Genomic DNA, 24,000 nt, shown 5'->3' with positions numbered 1-24,000 from the left:
AAAAAAAAAAAAAAGAAAAAAAAGGAGTTAACTAAAGACTAAATGCTTTGAAAATATGGCCCATTGCAGCTTACTGTTCATCTTGGAGCCGTGCTCTTGCAAGAGGCACATAGCAGACCAGCTGAAGCAAAGAGACCAAACAGCAACAGAAATGTTCTTTCAAACAAAATGTGCTTGATTTATGCTTTGAAAGAATGTGTTTTAAAAATAAATTAAGTAAATAAATAAACCCTTCTCTTGGCAGTTTATGTGCTACCAGTTTATCTAAACAGCAGATGCAAAGACATTGTTCGGCAGTTATGTTCTCCAAACAATGTTTATATGCATAACATAGACTCTGCTCACACTGTGCTGGCCCAGGTCTGCCGCATTTAGGTTTGCAACCCCATTCACATTTGCGGTTAAGGCACCTTTGCGCATTCACATATGTGCAGGGGCGCCTAACTTTGTTTAATAGTGAGGGGGGCGAAGGTAAAGAAGAACTGCCAAGCGTAGTGAGGCAAACTTTTTTTTCAATTTGCTAATAAGCTCTGGTAAACCTAATTTTTACTGCTCAGTCTTTTACGGTTTTTATAATAGTGAACCCACACAATTGGACAGGTGTTTCAACATAAAATATAGAATATCTACTGACCGAGTATTTATTAAGTACAAACACAAATAGCACCAAAAGGCAGAACGCGTTGTGCTGCCTAAGGGTTAAACATTCATAAAGTGTAACCAAAATGCATGTCCCCATATTAGCTTATTAAATAGCTAATATTAAAATTTGTTTTCATATCTTACGTGAATATAGATTACATAAGAACAAAGTTTACAAACGAGAGGAGGCCATTCGGCCCATCTTGCTCATTCGGTTGTTAGTAGCTTATTGATCCCATAATCTCATCAATCAGCTTCTTGAAGGATCCCATGGTGTCGGCTTCAACAACATTACTAGGGAGTTGATTCCAGACCCTCACGATTGTCTGTGTAAAAAAGTGCCTCCTATTTTCTGTTCTGAATGCCCCTTTGTCTAATCTCCATTTGTGACCCCTGGTCCTTGTTTCTTTTTTCAGGTCGAAAAAAGTCCCTTGGGTCAACATTGTGAATACCTTTTAGAATTTTGAATGCTTGAATTAGGTCACCGCGTAGTCTTCTTTGTTCAAGACTGAACAGATTCAGTTCTTTTAGCCTGTCTGCATATGACATGCCTTTTAAACCTTGAATAATTCTGGTCCCTCTTTCTTCTTTGCACTCTTTCTAGAGCAGCAATATCTTTTTTTTTATAGAGAGGTGACCAGAACTGAACACAATATTCAAGATGAGGTCTTACTAATGCATTGTACAGTTTTAACATTACTTCCCTTGATTTAAATTCAACACTTTTCACAATGTATCCGAGCATCTTGTTAACCTTTTTTATAGCTTCCCCACATTGTCTAGATGAAGACATTTCTGAGTCAACAAAAACTCCTAGGTCTTTTTCATAGATACCTTCTCCAATTTCAGTATCTCCCATATGATATTTATAATGCACATTTTTATTTCCTGCGTGCAGTACCTTACACTTTTCTCTATTAAATGTCATTTGCCATGTGTCTGCCCAGTTCTGAATCTTGTCTAGATCATTTTGAATGACCTTTGCTGCTGCAACAGTGTTTGCCACTCCTCCTACTTTTGTGTCGTCTGCAAATTTAACAAGTTTGCTTACTATACCAGAATCTAAATCATTCATGTAGATTAGGAATAGCAGAGGACCTAATACTGATCCCTGTGGTACACCGCTGGTTACCACACTCCATTCTGAGGTTTTTCCTCTAATCAGTACTTTCTGTTTTCTACATGTTAACCACTCCCTAATCCATGTACATGTGTTTTCTTGAATTCCTACTGCGTTCAGTTTGAGAATTAATCTTTTATGCGGGACTTTGTCAAAAGCTTTCTGGAAATCTAAATAAACCATGTCAAATGCTTTGCAATTATCCATTATCGATATTGCATCCTCGAAAAAATCAAGCAGGTTAGTTAGACACGATCTCCCTTTCCTAAAACCATGTTGACTGTCTCCCAGGACACTGTTACCATATAGGTAATTTTCCATTTTGGATCTTATAGTTTCCATAAGTTTGCATATTATAGAAGTCAGGCTTACTGGTCTGTAGTTGCCTGGTTCAGTTTTGTTTCCCTTTTTGTGGATCGGTATTACGTTTGCAATTTTGCAGTCTGCCGGTACCACCCCTGTGTCAAGAGACTGTTGCATGATCTTGGTTAGCGGTTTGTAAATAACTTGTTTCATTTCTTTGAGTACTATTCATATTAATTAATCAAGGTGTGTTCTTTAATTTAATTAATTGGTTTTAATAAAGCTTAACAGTTTTGTTTAAGAATGTGGCAATGTCAAGTAATGCTTAGAATAGAAAACACTATTTGTCAACTAGTCATACCTTACAAGTTACAAGAACAAAGTTTCACGAGTTGGATGGGGCAAAACGCCCATGTTAAACATTGATAACGCATACTGTCTCCAAAGGAGTTGAATATATTTAACTACTGCCACCTGCACGTATACAGGGCAGTATTGATTGGGGGAAAAAAAAACTGCATCTTGCTCCATCCTACGCTGTTGTTTCCATCATGTACCATTTTTTTTGTTTTGTTTTAACTATTAACTATTTTTAAAGCACATAATAAACAATACATTCAGTTGCATTACAGTTGAAGGCAAACTTACAGGCACTGGGTAATAAGAAGCTAACATGGCATTTACTCTTTTTAATTACAAATATTTTTTGTCAATAATGATCTAAAAAATATGAAGCCCTAATGAGAAGACATGAAAAAGAAGACCACAGTATCAAGCATCCAGTAAACGGCACTGCAAAGAAACACTGATAGTGGGACGAGTTTGTATTTCCTTACAATGTACAGTAGTTCTGAGTTATCTTAAAATAAGGTATAGGAACTCTGAAAGCCACGCACACCAGTATTGCTTTTCCGGTCAACTGTCTGAATGGGTCCATGTTTATAATGCTCTTGAATGAAGTGATCTTTTGGCACTGGATCACATTAAAAAAAAAATTCTAAACATGCACATTTAACCTCATCCATACTGTACTTTGTATAAATATTTGTTTTTAAACGTACATCCAGCCAACCCGATTAACAGTCACTTAATAGACATGCGGGTGTAACTTTTTAAGGACCTGTATTTTACAGTGTACGGTTTCCCTGGCTGAAACGGTGATATCCAGCCAATGGGATCACTGCAATCCCACCCCCCAAAAAATCTCACCGGCCACTGGTAAAAGTAGATAAATAAATTAGATAATAATTTAAATACAAATATAATTGCATGACTCTTCCTGATGTGGCAACAGCCCCAGTCGGCCACAGTGTAGCTGCGCTAGTGATCATGAACTACGTTGGTAAATATTTAGTCGCCCTTTTTATCAGTCAGCATTTATTTCTACGTTTTTTTTTTTTACTCATTCAGGGACATAGCATGCCTACATGTTTATTATTAAACGAATGTGATTTAAAATTATTAGTAAGTACACACATTTCAGTATGAAAGCTGAACATTAATATCAGCAAAGAACAACTAAGTTACACGTTTTTAATGAAAAAACAATTGTAGCCAACGGTTTCAAAATCAGGCTTGTGTGTTTGTAAAATGCCACTTTTTGATAGATTTTAATAGTGCTTTATCCGAGTTAAAAATAAAAGATGTTGGTGGGAATAACTTGTTCATGGTCCTGCGGCAGCATTACCCTAATTTCTATTTAATTCTAAAATCCAAAACTTGTATCATTTTTCATAACGGTCTGATACTCTCTCTTCCTTCAGATATTTTTGCAAGAAGTAAATAAAAATATATGCCTATATTTAGGTGTTGATATTTCATGCTTAACGACATTTTTTCTTATTGTTAGCTAATGTTAGCCACGGTGCAGACCTTGGGACAAACCAATGTGTTCATGCTATAGGGAGAATTTATTGTAATTGTTTATAAATGTGGCCCATCCTCTGAATACTTTTCCATTTTTTTATTTTTATTTTAAAAAGGGGGGGGGGGGGGGGGGGGGTTCAAAATACAGTAATCCCTCAGCAACTGCATATTTGCCAACCGCGGAATTCATGAATACACGGTTTTCCTTTTGTATACCAATTTGCCAACTGCGGCATATAGATTTGTGTATATGTGCTTTTGCACGGAAACATATGATGCATCCGCATTTGCTTCCGCGCTCCCATCTCGCCAGCATCTCCCCCTACCAGTTCCAGCATCATTTCTCGCTTTGTCCGGTGTACTAGTCATAGTAGCATGCGCATGCGGTCTCGTTGCTCAGTGTTAACTTAGTGTAATTGTCACCAGTCAACAACACCCTGGCCTTCAACGCTAAGGATTCAAGGTAAATAAAACATTACTTTTTATTATGTTAGAATTTTATTACTTTTTACATGTTACATTACCCAGTATGTTATAGTATTTACATTGTTTTTATGTTGCTGTGTTTTTCATTTGTGTTTAGTGAAGGAAAATGCATTTGATGATAAGTGTAACCGCGGCCGTGGAGAACCTAACCTCCTATTTTCCATAAGTTGTAGTATTTGCCAACCGTGATTTTGCCAACCACAGGGGTTTTCAAGAACGCCTATGCATATGTGACTGAAAAGCAGGCCTAAATGGATAGCCAGCACTCGGAATGGAAGAGCTACTGGGATTTGTAGCAGATGTTCAGTGCAGCACAGTAGCAAGTTTATTTAAAATATACAAATAAATAAATATATTGACTACCAAGCTTACCCCCCACCCACAATCACATTATTCTGTCAAGAACATGGAGGTATTTAGAGCACAGAAAACAGCAACTTGCCAGTGTTCACTGGTATAAATATTTATTTCACTCAGAACGCAAATGACTAACAGGTCAGTCCTTGTATGTACAACATTCACAAGACAAGCTCACAACTGACCACCTAATACTACTGCTCCTTCCTAAGGAAAGAGGTGGCATTAAATAATAATTAATTAATTCAATAACTGGTTACACCTGGAATCATTTTATACAAAAATAAAACCTTCTTTAACATTCGTTCTATTTACAATAAACATTAATTATAGTTGTATATAATTTGCATTACACATGTTTCTTCTCAGTTACACTTATTTGTTTAACCTGCACGAATATCACCTTTGTTTAGAAACACGATTGTTAAACTATTGTTTACTTGTTGTTATTCCTATTATTGTCATTATTATTCTCTAGTCCATAACCCTTACAAGTAAAAACTGAACATCAGCATTACCCTTTCTCTTGGAAGATTACCGAACATATGACTATAACAAAACCCTTCTTCCACATGTAGCTATAGCAACTTCAGAGGGAAGCACCCTAATCTAAATCAGAAATATGCCGTCATATATCAAATACACTTTGCCCAACAACATACATGATGCATAATAAACGAATTATCTGTCGCCAGTAGAATAACATTAATAGTAATCACAATAACAGGCAATGAAATATTAGTGAAAATACCATTTTTACACTAAGCAAGTTACAAGCTTACCAGTGCCATTAGTCAATAAAACAAACAAACTTCATGTTAGTTTGTCTTCGTCATCCGGATGGCTATTGTAAAATGGAGCTGCAGCATTCTCCAGCCAGATTGTCGAGCAACGCTGGTGTTGAGCACAGAAATGAATCCCAAGTCTGCTGTTTACATTTCTTTTCATTTAATTTATGTTTAGCGCCCCCGTGTGTTCTATAATCGTCTGTCTACGAGTATAATCTACAGCCTTGCTGCATGAAGTAAAACAAAGCACATTACCATCCGCGTGAAATTCATCCTTGCCAAACTCGTTGATCCGATCTTTAGGGGTGATTGTTATTGTTTTCGGCATCTTTGAACAGCTCTGGATACTGACTGAAGTAAACTGAAGCCTCATTCAGCTCTGAACTTGAATACCGGAAGCAACTTTATTAGACAGGTATGTTTACGTAAATTGTAAAGCGAAGTTGCCTGTGTTAATGTTTATATGTGGTATGTGTATTGATCTGGTTTATGAAACAAACAAAAAAAGCCTTGCTTATTTTTTGCCCCTTACCAAATGTAAAACAAAAAAATCTCTGACCTCATAGAAAAGCCGCGTTTTTCCGTGTTATCGTAGAAAGTCTAATTGGTAATGTGATCCGAAAGGCCTCGAATTGCAGGCCTTGGGCTGCATCGACATGGCGGCCTAAATCTAGGCCGGCCCTGGGCTGCCTTTTCTTTTTTGGCGCATTCACATATGAGAAAAGGTGGCCCTGGGTCATCTGAAATTGCAAGTGTGAATGGGGTCATAGTGTGAAAACACCCTATCTTTGGTTTGCTTTGATGTATAAACCTTCTATAATTTGCTCGTCTAAATGCTTTGAAAGTTTCTGCATATGTGTCTGCTGTATATCATTGATTTTAATTCTCAAAGTAAGATAATGCAATTATTTCCATTACTGTATTATAAATCTAGTTCTAAAACTAGTTTACAATCTTGACTACAGTGGCTTTTGTGGTTTAATGAATAGCATACTGTTTCAAGAATATCCAAGTGTAGTTAAACAGTTTGTATCACAATTTAGAGATTATAGCGTCCCTCTAGAAGGCTGGGGAATTGTAGTAGAAACCTGAACTCTGTGGTGTAATCTGTGAATAGCCAAGGAAGCTTGTGTACAATTAGCCAGATTGATTAACCCCTTCATCTCTTACCTGTAGATAATAGACTGCTGGAGAAGTCTGACCTGCAAACTGTTCTTTCAGAGAGGCTTCAGACTGATAAATTTGACAGCCACAGCAGACATGACCTCAGGTGAGCAACCCACAGTCTCTGTATTACACTTCTAGGTTTCATCTGTTCAGAAAAAGACTGCATATCTTCCCGAATGGGTACTTGGTACTTGCTTATTAGTATCGGTAATCTGAGCGATGCAAATATGTTAAGGTTTAAACAGTTTGTCTTTGGTACGCTTCTTTGATTCTGTTTAATTTCCTAACATCCCTAGACAAACACCCAAAACAGCAATTATCAGTGCTGCAGTTGATTCTGTGTGTGAGCATACTACTGCTGTGTTGAGTGGAGTTGCCTTTCCTTCCCCAGAGCAGTATAAAAAATAAAGACCCTGAGTCGATCCTTTTATTACAGCTCAGAAAGCCTAAGAATCCAGTCAAAGGCACATGTGTGTCTTATTTTCTACCTGTCTGATTGAAAGCTACATATGGAGTATGTTTATACCTTTACAGCCTTATGATATAAACTGAAATAAAAACGTTTAATCATTTACAGTATATTGATGCATTGTAGACCAATGCAGTGTAATAGTTTAAGGGCAAGTGAAGTTTGAAACGACTATAAAAATGACTATGAAAACTAAGTCAAGTCTGCTCTTTCATGGGAGATGTGTATGACACTTAAATGGTAATGTAGATTTGCAGACAGTATATCATAGGAGATTTCTTGGTAGAAATACACCTGTTTTTTAAATTGTCATCCCAGATGACGATCACAGCTTCCCTGTTTTGAGAGAGACTAGGTTCCAGTGTGTTTATGTGTTTAAATGCATGCATTTCTTTGTGTTTGTATCTGTAGCCCAGGTCATGATGGAGTGCGGAGTGAAGCCCTGTTACAGGAGATGGCTGAGATTAGGATCAAACACCAAGAGGAGCTGACAGAGCTGCACAAAAAGCGTGGGGAGGTTAGTGCCAGTCTACAGAAGAGTGAGAGTGTTTCCAGAGATAACCCACTCCCTCTGCTGTAACCTTGAGGACACACTGTCTCCTAGTCACTCTGCTCTAACCCTAAGACCGCATTGCCTCTTTCAAATGAGAGTAAATTGGATAAGCATGACTGTTGTTAGCATAACTGATGCCAATATTAACTCAATTAAAGCTTTTCAGTTAGAGCAGGGATCGGCAAGTGGCGGCCCGCGGGCCAATGGTGGCCCATTTGAGGTTTGGTGGCGGCCCCTCAGTTTCTTTATCAGTGTGTGCCGTATTGAATTTAGCACTAGCCTCTTTGGTTGTCAATCATTTTTAAAATTACATAAAGACGTCTGGTATAGGTGGAGAAGGGAAGAATATGGGCATAGGAAGTGACGTAATAGTTAAAGGAGTGAACAAGAGAGAGGTGGCAGTATGGCAATGAGTCTCTATAGTTTTTTTTTTTTTTTGTGTCTAAGCTGAAAGTTAAAACCAATATATGAATATAGCTTTGACACTTTGGATTGTTTTCTGCGTATTGGAAGTATGTTGGAACGGGAACTGTATGGCAAGCCGACGATTGAAGGAGAGAGTGCTGAGTGATTTGAAACGTGCAGGACCAGTGACCATGGTTTGAAATTTAGAATACACAAACAATTATTTAATGTGTGGAACACAATCCATATTATGTTTTCTTTTTTTATTTGTTCAAACAATTGAAGCTGCGGGTAGTGATTTGCTGCAGGAGTTTGTTAAAGCAACGTGGATTCTGTTTGTTGTTTTTATAGAGAGACTGAAACCTGGAGTTTTCTTTAAACTGCTGTATTACTAGTGAGACTGAAACCTGGAGTTTTCTTTATTTATTTTTTTTGTTTTGTTTTGCTGTTACCTACGGAAAGTCGTTATGACGATATCCTACACATTTATTTGAGGAGGACTGCTGACATCTGTAACGTGACTTAAACAGTATTTTTTTTATTATTATTATGGAAGATCCCATCATTATTTTCCTCCTTTCTTGTTTGGGAAAGTGACTGTTCAGACCTATGTTGCTTCCTTTGTTATTTTCCTTGCTATTATAGCCTCTCAGTCATTATTGCTGATACTTACCTTGACGCCAAAAGCTTTGTTCATTATCTGTAATTTACATGTGAAATGTTTGGTCGTATTTGGCAATTGAAATGTTTTCCAATTTGATTATGTATGGTGTAAAGGAATTTACCTGAGCAACAACTAAAGTCAATCGTTTGGGGGGCTCAGTACGACTTAATTTAATTGCTTGCCATTTAACTATCAATCTTATTGGCTATTGTTCAGTTTAATTTATTGTGCCAAGGATAATTATGTAAACTAGGAAATATACAATTGTTATTGTTAATAGATATATTGTTAACAGTAATTTGAAACTAATTGAGAAAACTAAAGGTGTTGAGGAAGAATACTTTTGAAAATGTATGTTTTGAGTGCTGTGCAGAAATAAGTAACCGTTCTAGTTATGTAATAAATGTCAGTTAGTGTTTGCTTAAAGCCCTGTTCTCTATTAAGTTATCAAGTCAGTTGTAATTTCTATATTGTAGGGTCGCGTAGGTAGAAACATAGTTTTGCTATAAGGTTTGAGTAACAAGTTGTGGTTATCTTTTATTGGGAAGTTTATATATACTTTTCTGGCACCCAAACTTTGATTAGACAAATTGTTACAAATGTATTACAAAAAAACATTAATTAGATCTGCCGCCTTGGCACTTACCAGCTTCTGTGTTGTTGTTGCCGGAGTGATTTTCTCACACCGCACACAGTCTGTCAGTGGTTGTTAGGCAACAGTTCTAAGGCACACAGCCAACATCACATGGAAGTACCTAATCAATGCTTATGCTGTAACTGTATGCGAAGTGCTGAGCCAGCGGAACGACAGAGGTGAAGTTGGCCAAATTAAATCAGTTGTTTGTTTTAATTTAAGAGAAATGTCTTTTTTTTCTCTTGATGGGAGTAAAATGTACAATTTAATAACTACATGTAATGTTAAATGGGATTAGAGTAAACCTGCGTTTGTATTTTTATGGCGGTTTTTGGTGGGAATCCATGTACCTTCAAAGTACTATTTGGGCACTTGTTTTTCGTTGGATTTTTTTTTTGTCTTTGAGAAACACAGAAGTAACGGGCAGCTAGTAAATGTAAATGAAACCCATTTAAATAGTTATTTCTGTTTGCTGTTGCACAGATAAGCACTGTTTGAATTCTGTGTGGTTTTACATTGTGAATTCTGTGTGGTTTAAGATTGTTGACTGAAAAGACGATAGCAGTGGTATAGCGGTAATGTCTTTGCTTAGCGTTCCATTTTTTTAAGTAAATACAGTATAACTGTACTCTATGCTTTGCCCAGTGTGTTTCTGTAAGTTTGTTGGTATTGTGCAGGTATTACAACCTGACAGTTGAGTTAAAAATTGTTCAGTTTTGTTGGTGGCGGCGGCCCAGAAGCCATTTTGTGGCCCGCCACAGCGGCCCCAGGTTACGCTGAGGTTGTCGACCCCTGAGTTAGGGCATACAATGGAACGCCACTTAACCGCCCTGATCAATTAACCGCCTCGCTAAACAAATAAATAAGTATTAAAAGTAGGCTATGAGAGTAATAGAATTGGCAGCAAATGCAGCTTCCGTGATTGAAACAGAAAGAAAGTGTTATAGCAATCAGCCTTTTGGTGCGTTCCCCTTTAAGAGAGGCAGGGCTGGGTGCGTGTGTCAGTCAGCTGCGTGTAACAGTGACGTTTCAATATGCTAGTCGAGAAAGCCTTTTTTTTTTTTTGTGCAGTGTGCTTATATGAGTGCACACTTGCAGATATTTGCAGCGTGTTGTAGCTTTTGAACTTAAAACCTAAAGTTAAGAAAGAAGCCATCAGTTGCAGGTTACTGTACGTTTACTGTTTTTGTTTTGTATTTTTTTTCCCAAAAAAGCTTTGTGTGGAGATGGCTTATAGCAAACTGCATAGCAACACTGTACAATTAATCAAGTTTACGTTTGCTTACTTCTAAAGAAAAAAATGTCCCCAATGTTTTTGTTTTTTTTAAATAGGTGCTTATGATTCCGACTTTTTCATATATCTGCCTATACTCATCCACAGGGGATCGGATATGCGACGTACTATATTTTCTTTTGACATGTAGTTCTGTGTTCTGATTTTATATATGCTTTATTTATTAATTGTTTTCTAGCTGGCCCAGAATGTCATTCAGTTGAATAACCAAATGCAACAGAAAGACAAGGAGATCCAGGCAAATGAAGCAAAGTGAGTACAACAAGTGATGTGATCTATGAATTGGTGATTGGGGAGTGTGTGTGTCATTTAAACATAGTAATCATGCCCCTTTGCTGTTTCTTATGAATTCCTGTTCTTCCAAGTTCACTTTGTTGGCCCATTTCAGTTTGACAAAGCCATTCAGTAAAAAATAATACTGAAGCACCTTACAAAAACCAGTAACTTAAATGTAAAATTTGTCAGTAACTGTACAGGACATTTTTTTAATATCTCGCACACTACAGCTTGCAGTGTATAAGTTCAAAGCATCTCTGGTACAGTTTTTTTTTTTTTTTTTTTTTTTTAAATCTGGATAAATTCTTACTTGTTATCTCGATTATAGTGCAGACTCTTGTGATTCAGTAGAACTGTAGCTCCATTCATTTATGCTGATAATTGTTTATTCAAAGAACAGTGTTATCATAGATTAAAAAAAAAAAAAATTGTGACTGACCGGCTAAATTAAACTATTGTACTGTTGAAATTGATTTGAAAGTAGACAGCAGTTTTTTACACCAGAGAACGAGAACTTCCAGATGATAAAGATTCTTTGAGATATTGGCTTCATACTCTGTATACAGCTGTACTCATTCTCTAGGACAAATTCAATCATGGATATCATACGTGAAAAATGAACCCTTTTGTGACAGTTTATTTTAAAAAACTGCTGCTGCCACAGTGTCACAGCCTCATATGAGAAACCATTTGAGTTAGTGATGTCATATTTGCAGTGTTATTTAAACACTGCATGCTAAATGTGTTGGAGACCATAACGTTGACCTCTGAGTTTAGGTTCATGTAACTTTTTAAATGTTCTTTTGACAAGACACATTACACCGTGTTTTATCCATTGGACATTTCCATGATGCAGTTCTTTTTCACTTATCTGTAATTTAGGTTTTGAAAACATTCACTCTTGTCTCTGTGCTGTGCAGGATGGCGGAGTTCCAGCAGCGGATCTCCGAGCTAGAGAGCGAGTGCAGAGAGTTGCATTCGAACCTGCAGGACCTGGAGATGGCCAACCAGACCCTGAAGGACGAGTATGATGCCCTGCAGATCACTTTCAGCGCTCTGGAGGAGAAGCTGCGGCGCACCACCGAGGACAACCAGGAGCTTGTCTCCCGCTGGATGGCTGAAAAAGCACAGGAGGCCAACCAGCTCAACGCAGAGAACGAGAAGGACTGCAGGTGAACATGGGGACTGGTTGGTAGTTGTTACTTACTAGGGCCTACTTTTCAGTCCCTGAAGTGTCACATGGCAGAGCCTTCTTTAACATTGTAGACTTTTCAAAATTGACTGTGACTACTCGGTACATCTTTTTGTTTAGCTTCAAATGTCACTTTAATTAGTTTTTTTTTTTTTTTTTAACATTTCCCTTTCTATTTGATTTTGTTTGCAATCATTCTGAGTGGTTCTGGGTCTGTTTCTCCCATTGTTTTCTAAATCTACCAAGCTTTGAGCTTGTCCGGAGTGTCTGAAGAGTCTGGACTGAATAGCTTTCCTCATTATATTCAAATCATGTGACAGTGTGCCCAAGTCAGCTAACCCCACCTACTCCACATATAAGAAAGGTTACGTTGTCACTTGACTTGAGTGAAATGCGGAAGGCTCTTAGGTAATATTGGAGCGACAGAATCCAGAACCACTCAGAATGAAACAATGTAAAATATTTAAGAAAATATTTTAAAAGTCCATAAAATATTGACAGCTGAACCTACTTGCTCTTTAATTGAAAGCGTCACCAGCACTAGAAGGCACATGTCAGACCAAAGCGTCCTGCATCTGATATCTTGCTGTTAAATTGTCTCGTTTGGTTCATTGCAGTGGAACCTTTAAGTTTTAGCTAAAATGTTTCTAATTCAAATAATTAATGCATTGTTAAGGCTGTATTTTTTTCAGTTATCACAAACATACTTCGAAAATTATATTGCCCGACATGCCTGGGGCATGTAAAAATTTTGGCTGGGCATAGCTTACATGCCCAAATCGGGCATCAAAAAAAATTTAATTTCCTAAAAAGAAAGCAAGCTATTCATTGAATCTATTATGACTGATTAAAACTTTCATATATTTGCCCTCCGTACTTTTCAGAATTTCCAGTTTCAGTATTCAGTAAGGGGGTCGCAGTGTCACGAAGTTTGAGAACCGCTGCTCTAGAAGAAATTAAATTAAATCTCTGGGTGGGTGAGGATCCCTTATGTCCTTTGTGTTCATTTCCTGCAACATTAAGACACATTTTGACAGGATGTAAGGTGGGTCTTAGCCAAGGACTGTTTACTTGGCGCCATGACAAGGTGCTGCAATGTTTGGCCTTAGCATTGACAAGCGTAACCTGACCAATAAGTTGCCACCAGTTCCATTAAAGCATTACACACAAAAGACAATATTCCTCCGTCCAGGAGAGCAACCACCAAGAAAAGGTGTTAAAACCAAGCCTCGCCCAGGACAACTGGAAGCTGCTAGAGACTGGAAGATGCTGGCAAGTGTTGGTCAACGGCTTATTTTTCCACCCGAGATTGCCACCACTAACCCTCAACCAGACATTGTCTTGTGGTCTGGATCAGCACGCCTTGTTCATATGATAGAGTTAACAGTGCCATGGGAGAATGCTGTGGATAAGGCATATGAGAGGAAGAAACTTCGGTATGCTCAACTAGCTGCTGAAGCAGAACAGCGAGGATGGAGAATCCGAGTTTACCCAGTGGAGGTGGGTTGTCGAGGATTTGTGACAGTCTACAACCTGGTTTCTCAGATGTTGGGTTCAGTGGCCAAGAGTTGGGTCGCACAGTGAAGAATTTGACTGAAGCAGCAGAAAGGAGCAGCAACTGGCTGTGGTTGAGATGGATAGATTCTGGATGGTCATCTCAAGCACAATAGAAATAAAGCAGTACTGATGTACTATAAAGTTAGCTGGGCTGAGCTGAGTGGGGAAAGGAGGGGGGTGATGCTGGGATGCCAGAGTCACTGTTGAGCCCTCTTGAGGTGTTGTGGGCTAGTGGACGAAACACCGAGGACAGAAGGTGCCCACTTGAAGACCCCAGAGATGTACCCTACTTAGCTCAATTGAGACGGTTGTCATGCTGATGCGCTGGGGAGACCGCACTGTGGTTGATCCCCGGAGCCAGCATCACAGCCGTTGTGTGCGCTGATGCGCTGGATAGGCAAAATAAGCTGATCCCTGGAGCCAGCATTACACTTCAGCCATCAACACCATGCAGAAGGATATCTACATCAACAAATGGGTGGAGATGCAAAAGGATCACATTTTGTTTACTGTAAAGCTATGTTTTGGTTGGTGTTATCTTGGCGAGAGCCGAGTTCAGATTAGCATGAAGTTTTTAACCTACTCTCATGTAATGGAAATAATGAAGAACAACGGTTAGAGAAAATAGTGGGATTGAATGTGGATGGTGCTGCTCTAAACATGGGCAGCACGAATGGCAGAAGACATTCCTTATCTCATATGCATTCATTGCATTGCGCATAATCTTGAATTGGCTATTGCAGATGCTGTTAAACCTAGCACTTGAAAGGGAAGCTCGAGGATACAGTCAAAGGCATTTTAAAACTATATCAGTATTCTCTGAAAATTTGGCAGCAGTTGAAGGAGATGTCAGTTTTTAGAAATGTCTGTGGCGCAAATGGGCACATTGAAACAAATGAGCTGGCTAGTTAGCCAACGGCGAGCAGTAGTGGTTGTGCTGAAAAACATTGTGTAGATTGATGCACACCTTGAAAACATTGCAAATCACCCAAAGGGCTATTTAAATGAGATCAGAAGTATGTGTTCTATGAACATTTTGCATTACTGGCTTGACGTACTGACGACAGAGTCAAAGGTTTTAATCTGATGACTGCTGCATAACGGAGGTCTGTCGTGTGTTGGAAAAGGCTTGCTTACGACTAGGAGGACACCAACCTGGTTTTTATCTGTAGGCATTTTGTAGTGGCTGAGACAACCTTTAAAGGTATAAGGCTGGCTGGAAATTCAAATGATCAAGAACAAGAACTGGAAGTCCTTCTGAGTGAAACCATTAGCTGCATTGGAAAACGTTTATAAGTTTTACTACAGAAACCACTGTCAATCTTCAATGGCTTTGACTTTACTCTATGGTCTATAATGAATGCAGAAGCTCTTGCAACATTTGGAAATAATGACATTTCAGAATTAATTAGACACTTTGAGACAATTTTAAGTAATGAAGAACAAGACTGCCCAAATTGTGTGGATTGCTCTAAAACTAACTGTAAATAAAGTGAAGGAGAATACCTGCAGTATGCATGCTCTATATACATACCTGCTCAAAACTAAGCCAGAGAACATTAAACATGTTCTTCTCTTAGCTGAAATTATGCTGGCTGTATTTCCAAGTACGTCTGCATGTGAAAGAGGGTTTAGTGCAATGAACAGATTGAAAATTCCACTGCACTCTCGCCTTTCAATTGACACCATGAATGACCTCATGAGAATCAGCATAGATGGACCTCATCCTGCTGATTTTCAGCCAGATGCTGCTGTGGAACATTTGGTGTTTGCTGTGGAACAGTTGGCACTAGGCACACAGCTGGATATGCAGTTAAGAAGTCATCTGTCACTGAGGAATCACAAGAGGCTGAAACCTGCTCACTCTAAGGTAGGGTAAAGCATTGGGCATGTAAAAGTTGGAGCTACATGCCTGACCAAAATTTGTGGAATTTCCTACCCCTGACAGATTTTGTGATTTCCGTGAAATGCACCCATTGTTGTTTTAATATGTAATATGTGGGAACATTAAAAAAAAAAAAAAAAAAAAAGTATCTTAAAAAATAAATACAGCAAATTTGCATTATTGACGCACTACCTGTTACACTGCATTTAGAAACCTGGCAGCCAGGTTCAATTTGCTTCTGTTAAACGATTAAACACGCTGCATAGAGGGGCACGTTTTCTTTTAAAGTCTTCAACGAAAAATACACCAGTTGCTTCAAATATCGGAAATATTTCTGCTAAAGATCGCTCTGTCCAGTATAAGAAGGGGGCATTTCATGTGTCTTATTTTTCCATTTATTTGTTTTTATTGTGTTTGTTAATTGACTAATGTTGAAAAAATGAAGTAAATAAAATTAGGTCAAAATTACTTGATTTAACGTAGTCATAAAACACTCAAGTGCTATATGTAGTAATACTTTTAAAATGACACATGTTTTGTATTTCTCAGTGATACCTGTTTTAAAATCTTGGCTTGCTATATGGTTTCCCTTGTGGATTCTTTGAGATTGTATTATTTAAATCATGGAGACCTAACAATGCAAGCAGACTTTACATGAACATTTCTTATAAAAAGCTATTGAAGAGAAGAACAAAGAAAGAAACTGTGTTGTTTTTAAGTACTATATTGTATTGTATAGACTTTGTATTTTAGCTTTTTATTAATAGCTGATTCAAGAATTTGCTTTTTATTTTGATGCATTCTAACAAGAAGTCAATAATTAATATTTTTGTCAGCAGTCAGATAATATTGCTCTGTGCCCTTTCAGGAGAAGACAAGCCAAGTTGCAGAAGGAACTGGCTGATGCAGCAAAGGAGCCCTTGCAATTGGACCTGTGAGTACAGCTTTCACAGGACTTGCTGCTAACACTGCTGAAAGCCAGCTAACCAGCATTCTACATAATGGGAGCTTGTGACTGTATATTGTCCTCAGGCAAGTGTAAACAGAGATCAGCAAATCTGTGTCTTCATGTTCTGGATGTAAAATATTCCACTTTAAAAGAGCAGCAGTAGCTTGAATCTGCCCTGTTCCCTCACAGTAATTTTACTTTTAACAACCTGGACATAAACCCTGTTTGGAAAACACTTTGACCACCTAAAGTTGCGTTGTAAAAATAGCTGGGACTATTAAGTCAGTTTATTTAGAGAACACTCATACTAACATTCATGAGATGTCAATCAATTGTCAGTTAGAGATAGTGGGATCACACTAGTACATAATACTTTGAATGCATCACACTCCATTTTAATCGTCTACATAGTGGCAGATCTAAATGTAGCTGCCATTTATAAATGATTGAAATAGCCTCTTGTTACAAATACATTAATAGACTTTACTGATCTAGGAGTATCCCTGAATAATACTAGATCTATAGGATATATGATATATATATATATAGATATATATATATATATATATATATATATATATATATATATATATATATGAAGTAACTTACAAAAATAGATGGTGAGTAAGTAGATTCAAGAAAATGCACAGAGTCCTTTTCTTCAATCAGTTGCCAGGTTTATTGAAATATGCAGGGAGTCTGGTCCCAGGTACAGGACAAACACAATACTCAACATTACAATGTTTGCATGACATTAAATACCCTTCTGTATAGATGGTCCACCTCCCCTTTCTCTGACACTTAACCAATGGTCAAGGTAATTTAATTTATTGTGTGAGTGTTAATGTGTGTGTGTCTGTGTGTGTAGTCTAGTGTGACAACCTCTGAACTCAGTGCATTCTTCACACTCCTGGAGACAAAAGGTCCATACATCTGCCTTTTGTTATCTCCTTGCGACCCCCTTTGATGCCAGTGGGATTATCTCTTTTGATCTCTCTGAAGTCTTTAGAGCCTGTTCCCTTCTAGTCCACAGCATTGTTATCTCGTTAGCTTGCAGTCATTGTTGGGCAAGAGTTTGTAGACGCAACGTCTCTATCAATGGTTAGCAGTACATGCAATTTGAACCAAACAGTCTGCTATCTGCAATATTAGTCTCTTTTCAGAAAAGAACACCAGTATAGCTCTGCCAGTCCACATGCATAGCAAACCCCTAATCAATTCTCGATCCATGTTTTCCAACTATATATATATATATATATATATATATATATATATATATATATATATATATATATATATATATATATATATATATATATATATATACACATACACACGCACACACTCACAAATGTTATGGAAATAAGTCCCTTCTCATTAATCCTGTGTACTCAGAATCCCTGACTAGATCATTGCACCCTTTATAAGCAATAGGCAAAAGATTTTAATCAGCCAGAACCTCAACCATGATCTTATTTATTGTACATGCAGCATGATAGAGTGGTATAGGTGTTCTTCATTTTACCTTCAAAACTATTCTGGTGGAGTAGAGAAGCAATTTGTCTGACTAGCTGTATGTCGCATTTACATTAATTTGATGAAACTTAATTGATGAAACTTTAGCTGGGCGAGAATATATATATATATATATATATATATATATATATATATATATATATATATATATATATATATATATATATATATAATTAGACCATTCTTTTTTTTTTTTTTTTTTTTTTTTTAATTGTTGTATTGTGAATTAAGTGGGGCACGATGATCCCTGCTTAAGGCATTGTTAATGGACCGTTTACAGTGGTTTGGTTTTCAATAGGCGAGGTAGACAGTTTCTGTTGTGGTGGATTGCAAACCTGGTGAGGGTAAGAAGGGAGATTGTTAGCATTGTCTGAAAGTGTTAAGGGTGATAGACGTGGCACAGAACACTGACATTTCACATGCAATGATTGCAAATATCAGCATAAATCGATCTGAGAAATACAATGTTCTTCACGCATGGACACTTTGAGTAAGTAACCTAAGCAACAGGCAAAAGCTTTTTTAATTCGCAAGAACCTAAATATTATCTTTTTACTGTATATGCAGAATGATGTTCTTTATGCATGGACACTTTGAATAAGTTACCCATAAGAACTGAGAATATACTAAGCTTTGAAAAATATGGAAACATTTTATATTGTAAAGTATGAATTATTATGTAAAGTTCCAAAGTGCAAGAAAGGTTGGATTTGTGCACCATCCAAAATAAAAAAATAAAAAATAAGAAGTACCTCCCATGGAAGTTATAATAAACCCTTGGGATGATAGACAGAAATGGCTGTAGTGTACCACCCTGTACATCAAGCTGTATAACAGTTAACACAAGTCTTTTTGGTTCAGGAAAGTTGTCTATGCTGATTTTCATTGGCACTATTTTTAAGATTTAAAAAAAAAAAAAAAAAAAAAAAAAAAAAAAAGCTTTATCAACTAAATCAAAATTAAATAGAACTGAGAAAAAAATTAAACATAACCACCACCTTGCAATACTGAGTCTCAATTCATAAACGTACATATACAAGAGTAAATCTTTTAAAAGGTACACTACTGGTCAAAAGTTTTTGAACACCTAAATTTTTCCAGTTTTTATTGAAATTTACGCAGTTTAATGTCTCACTGTACTCTGAAATTAAAGCATAGAACAAATAAACAATTGGAGATAAAGAAATCATGGAATTGTTTTTTTTAAACAAAATTTAATCTAAATGTTTTACTCAGAGTAGCCACCTTTTGCAGATATAACAGGCGAACACACTTGTGGCATTCTTTCTACAAAGGAAATCAAATATTGTTCGGAAAGTTCTTCCCAACACTGTTGCAGAAGTTCCCACAAATGTGTTGCACTTGTAGGTTGCTTTGCTTTCACCCTTCTGTCCAGTTCATCCCAAACCAGCTCGATGGAGTTTAAGTCTGGAGACTGTGCTGGGCTTTCCATGATTTGAAGCCTACCATCTTTTCTTTTCTTCTAAGGTAGTTCTGACATAGCCTGGAGGTATGTTTTGGGTCATTATCTTGCTGTAGGATGAACCCCTGACCAACTAGGCGTATACCAGAGAGTATTGCATGGCGCTGCAAAATGCTGTGGTAGCCGTTTTGGTTCAGGGTGCCACTCACTTTGTGCAAGTCGCTGACTCTGGATCCAGCAAAAGAGCCCCAGACCATGACGCTTCCTCCTCCATGTTTGACAGTTGGTGTCACACACAGAGGAATCATCCTTTCACCTACTCAACGGCGTTCAAAAACCCTGTGTGATGAACCGAAGATTTCAAATTTTGATTCATCGGTCCATAAGACCTTCTTCCAGTCTTCAGTAGTCCACTTACAGTGCTTCATGGCCCAGGCAAGCGTCTTTTTCTTATTTTGCCATCTTAGCAATGGCTTTCTTACTGCCTCTCGACCTGTCAAACCTGCAGCTCGAAGTCTTCTCTTCACAGTTGAAACTGAGACTTGCTTACTTCAACCAATGTTAAGCTGTGCTTGAAGCTGTTGTCCTGTGAGCCGCCTATCGCACAAGCTGTTGACTCTCAGAAACTTGTCTTCTGATTCTGTTGTGGCTTTGGGTCTGCCAGACCTCTTCCTGTCAGAGTTCCTCCAGTTTCCAAATGCCTTTTGATGGTGTAGGAAACTGTATCACTGACACCTTGGCTTTCTTTGCAATATCTCTAAAGGAAAGACCTACACTTTTAAGGGTTATAATGGTCTGACTGTCTTCCTTTGTTAATTGCCTTTTTCTCGCCATTATGATAGCAATATACTACTTCCTGTAGTACAGTACTGTCCAAGTAATGCTTAAGAGGGTGTAGTAACACAGTCTGTTCCAACACTGCTTTTATACAGACAGAGGGTTTGTAAGTAATCAACAAAAGTTGGGACACCTGTAGGAATTGTTAGCATCAACTTTCAAGGCTTAACTTACTTCCATTGCTGCAGAACAGCTGTAAGTTGTTAACCCATTAGTTGTTCCCTGAAAAAGGCCTTTTTGTATAACTGAAATGTACATTATTTTTCAGTTTTTGGTAACCTAAACTTTTTTTTTTAACCTCTGGCAGTTTACCGCTTACCTTTGTACCATTTCAGGTTATTCACTGGACTTGAACTGCTTAAATTTCAATAAAAACTGGAAAAATGGGGGTGTTCTAAAACTTTTGACGGGTAGTGTAACTAGACACAATTATAAAGAAAGATATGGTGAAATTACTTTCGAATTTTTTTGAATTGTGAAATGCATTAATATATTGGGACAATTCAAATATACAGTTATGCAGAAAGGTTTGGATTTCACCTACTAATTTGTGTGTAAAATGGAACAAAATGATACAAATAATTTTTTTATTTTGGATACTTTCCTAAACTTACAAACTGTATAACCTTAAGATATTTCTGTGGTATTTGTTAAAATAAACAGTCCAAAACTTCTTAACAATCTTTCAGGCCTCTTTTTTTTTTTCTATTAGCGCTCGCACTATTGAAATATACCTGCGGTGGCCCTGCGGGCACAAAGTGAAAGTGAATTGCAAGAAACTAATGTGTCTGTGGAGATGTAGATGTAGATGTAGATCTCTACATGGTGGCTAATTAACACTTTTAAACAACCCTGCACAACTGATTGGTTGACTAATGTGTTGAAAACATTAAGTGCTGATTGGCTAAGCAAAATTGCCCACTCCAGTCAACGTAAATAACTGCTGCTCCTGTGGTCATGGAAGCTCCGTGGCTGACCAGTGCAGCTTGTGCTCACTCCACAGGGATGATGACATTGAGGTCCTGTCCGACGATACTGCGGAGCCCGGGGGGGAGACATCGCCTGGGAAGGCCATCACCCGCACACCCAGGTATGGGCTGCATGCAAACCAACCGCAGTGTTAATAGAACTTTAGAAATAGGGGGTGAAAGGGTTAAACCACGTAAAGATCAGTTTTGAGATCCTTTGTCATTGTTGTTCTTTGCCAGTTTTGTTTTATTCAAATAAAACTGGTTCTTGTATTATAATTACAGTGGTATACCTTTTAATGTGCTCTTAAATGCTTTTACTTAGTGAACAGAATTGTGTTCAGCATTTTGTTATTGGGACTAGATCAGTAGGGATTCAGATCATATCTGATAATGCCAAATTTTACCCCCCAAATGGAATTATTTTTTAAATCCAGGTTAAAAAAAAAATTAGTAACCTGACCGATCCCTTACTTAATGTTTTGCAGCTATCATGGATAAAATCTGCTTTTTTAAACCCTTACTGCTAATCTTAAGGTAGGCCTTGCCTAACAGAGCCTTGTCTGAAAGCACCGGTATCCAGTCAAAGTCTTTTCTTTCTGTATTTTGCTAGTAAACGCACCTCCCAGCCACCCGGAGGCCTTCTGGACTCTATCACTAATATCTTTGGGTAGGTTAGCAAACTTTATTTTCTTTAATATTACATTTAAAATGTTCTTTCACATAATGATTCAGTCCCACCTGCGGTGATACGATTCTTGTTTCTCTTCCCATGCCTTCTTTTTTTATATGTCAACTCCACAACGTGACTTCCTCTGTCTTCAATCCAACTTCCTGTGTCTCCTCCTGAAATCTTGTGTCTTCAACTTGACTTCCTGTGTCTCCTCCTGAAATCTTGTGTCTTCAAATTCCTGTACCTTCAATCTACCCTCTATATCTTCAACTCCATTTCCTCTTTTCTTTTTGTCTGTGTTAATCTCCCCACCCCAATACCCCTACTTTTTCATTGGGATTTTTTGTCACCTGTGTCGGCAGCCTCTCTGAGTCTCCGATTCTTGGACATCACACTCCTGATATCACAAGGTGAAGCTTCAGCAAAGAACCGTGTTTGGATGTGTATATTGTAGTGCATGGTTTGCCTGTGTAAAAATATTGAAATAAACAAACTTAATAGCATAAAACACAATCAGAAAGCAATGACACACAACAGGGTGTTCAAATATGGTCCAGAGTGGGGGTTGGTGTTCAGCATGAGGCGAAGCCAAAACTTGTTAGCCAATTACATTGCTCCTTCTATTTTTGTTTTTGTATATACCTGTAAGCCAACCAAGACTACTCACTATTTAAGGAAAGTCTTTCACAATGAGAAATGCCTCTGCTCTAAACACTGGCTCTGGGGGAGAGTGTCTTTTCCCTTTTTTGGTTTCAGTTGTGTTGAGAGGTCTTGGATTCATACTAAAGTGCAATACATAACATGTAGAATACAGTGAACTCCATAGGTATTACTTTAACCTACTGCGAACCAAAGCTTAGAAATCATACAACTGGAAACTAATGCATGGAAGTTCCATGCAATTAGCAAAGGTTCTGTTTTAGTCTTGTATCAGATAGTGTAACTAAAAATGAGAGTGGGAGTTGGTGAGATGCAACAGTCTGTAGTAAGGGTAGGCCTTAGAATGAGGGCTGAGGAAGCAGCCACCATGTATCGGGTACGCCAGATTGAGGAACAGAGAGAAACTTAACAGTCAAGTGAATAATATTATCATATTGGAGGCAGTGATCAAATTGATCAATGATTCCCATCCTGCGGTCTGGGGGTGGGATGCAAGGAAACAAATCAAGCTGATTGTGTGTTGGTCTTCAAATACACTGTCGGGGGGGGTTATTGTCAGTAAATGGTTAAAGGATTTGGAGTACAGAAGTATACATCTGCTTTCCTTTTTGATTTTCCATGAAATGAATTCTCAGTTTTGCCCCGTTTAGTGTTTAGGTAGTGTGTGCGTAAGGGGGTGCTGTGTTCTGAAGTTGTTGAAACACTGAAGTAGATAATACTCCCTGTGTAAAAGTGAAGTTATGTCCATCAGCTGGACAGTTGCAAAATGTGTATGTTATGTAATGTAACAGAGCATTGGAATCATTATTGTGGTAAATATTTAAATTTCTATAAAACCTGTAGTGATTTTTATTTTGTAATTGAATTGGTTTCCTTCGTATGTAGGCGTCGATCTGTCAATTCTTATGGCAGCTCCCCTGAGAGCGCAGAGGTGCACACAGGAGTATGTTCGGAGGTCCGTGTGCCCACTACTGCTCTGCATGTCTTTGTGAGTATCTGCCTTTTAACAAGAATATGTGAAGGAAGGTTAGGTGGACAAAGAAGGGCATCTGTGTTGATTACTGTAGTAGAATAGTATGTAAATGTAACCCCAAAACAGAGTATAGATCCCAGAAGTGTAGCTCAATTGATTTGATAGTTGAGGAGGTCAGTGATGTGATATAAAAGGTCTGATTCGCAGGTGCCCTCACAGTAGCTCCTGGTTCCCAGCAGTCCCTGCTTTCTTTCATCATGCTCTATTTGTACACTGATAGGCTCAGGGGTCCTGACTGATAGGATGACATCTCAGTCCGTGTC

At 37.9% G+C, this 24,000-nt stretch overlaps 1 protein-coding gene across 3 annotated transcripts in view; it reads left to right on the top strand.

The window, feature by feature from the left end:
* Nucleotides 1–24,000, top strand: part of LOC121326659 (autophagy-related protein 16-like) — a 53,035-nt gene that overhangs the window by 9,530 nt on the left and 19,505 nt on the right. Inside the window, exons 1-10 of one of the 3 annotated variants that reach the window (XM_041270006.1) lie at nt 5,937–5,977; nt 6,739–6,832; nt 7,610–7,715; nt 10,927–11,000; nt 11,945–12,196; nt 16,527–16,592; nt 21,407–21,493; nt 21,985–22,041; nt 22,407–22,454; nt 23,590–23,692. In XM_041270006.1, the coding sequence (XP_041125940.1) occupies nt 7,653–7,715; nt 10,927–11,000; nt 11,945–12,196; nt 16,527–16,592; nt 21,407–21,493; nt 21,985–22,041; nt 22,407–22,454; nt 23,590–23,692 (750 nt within the window). In that variant the 5' untranslated portion in view covers nt 5,937–5,977; nt 6,739–6,832; nt 7,610–7,652. Of the gene's footprint in view, nt 1–5,936; nt 5,978–6,738; nt 6,833–7,609; nt 7,716–10,926; nt 11,001–11,944; nt 12,197–16,526; nt 16,593–21,406; nt 21,494–21,984; nt 22,042–22,406; nt 22,455–23,589; nt 23,693–24,000 lie in introns of those variants that run through there. The other 2 variants (XM_041270004.1, XM_041270005.1) reach the window with 2 other exon arrangements.

Source organism: Polyodon spathula, chromosome 14, assembly GCF_017654505.1.
Source record: "Polyodon spathula isolate WHYD16114869_AA chromosome 14, ASM1765450v1, whole genome shotgun sequence".
Classification (NCBI taxonomy): Eukaryota; Metazoa; Chordata; class Actinopteri; order Acipenseriformes; family Polyodontidae; genus Polyodon; species Polyodon spathula.
The sequence above is the reverse complement of the archived record's forward strand: the minus strand, read 5'-3'. Positions and strand labels throughout refer to the sequence as shown.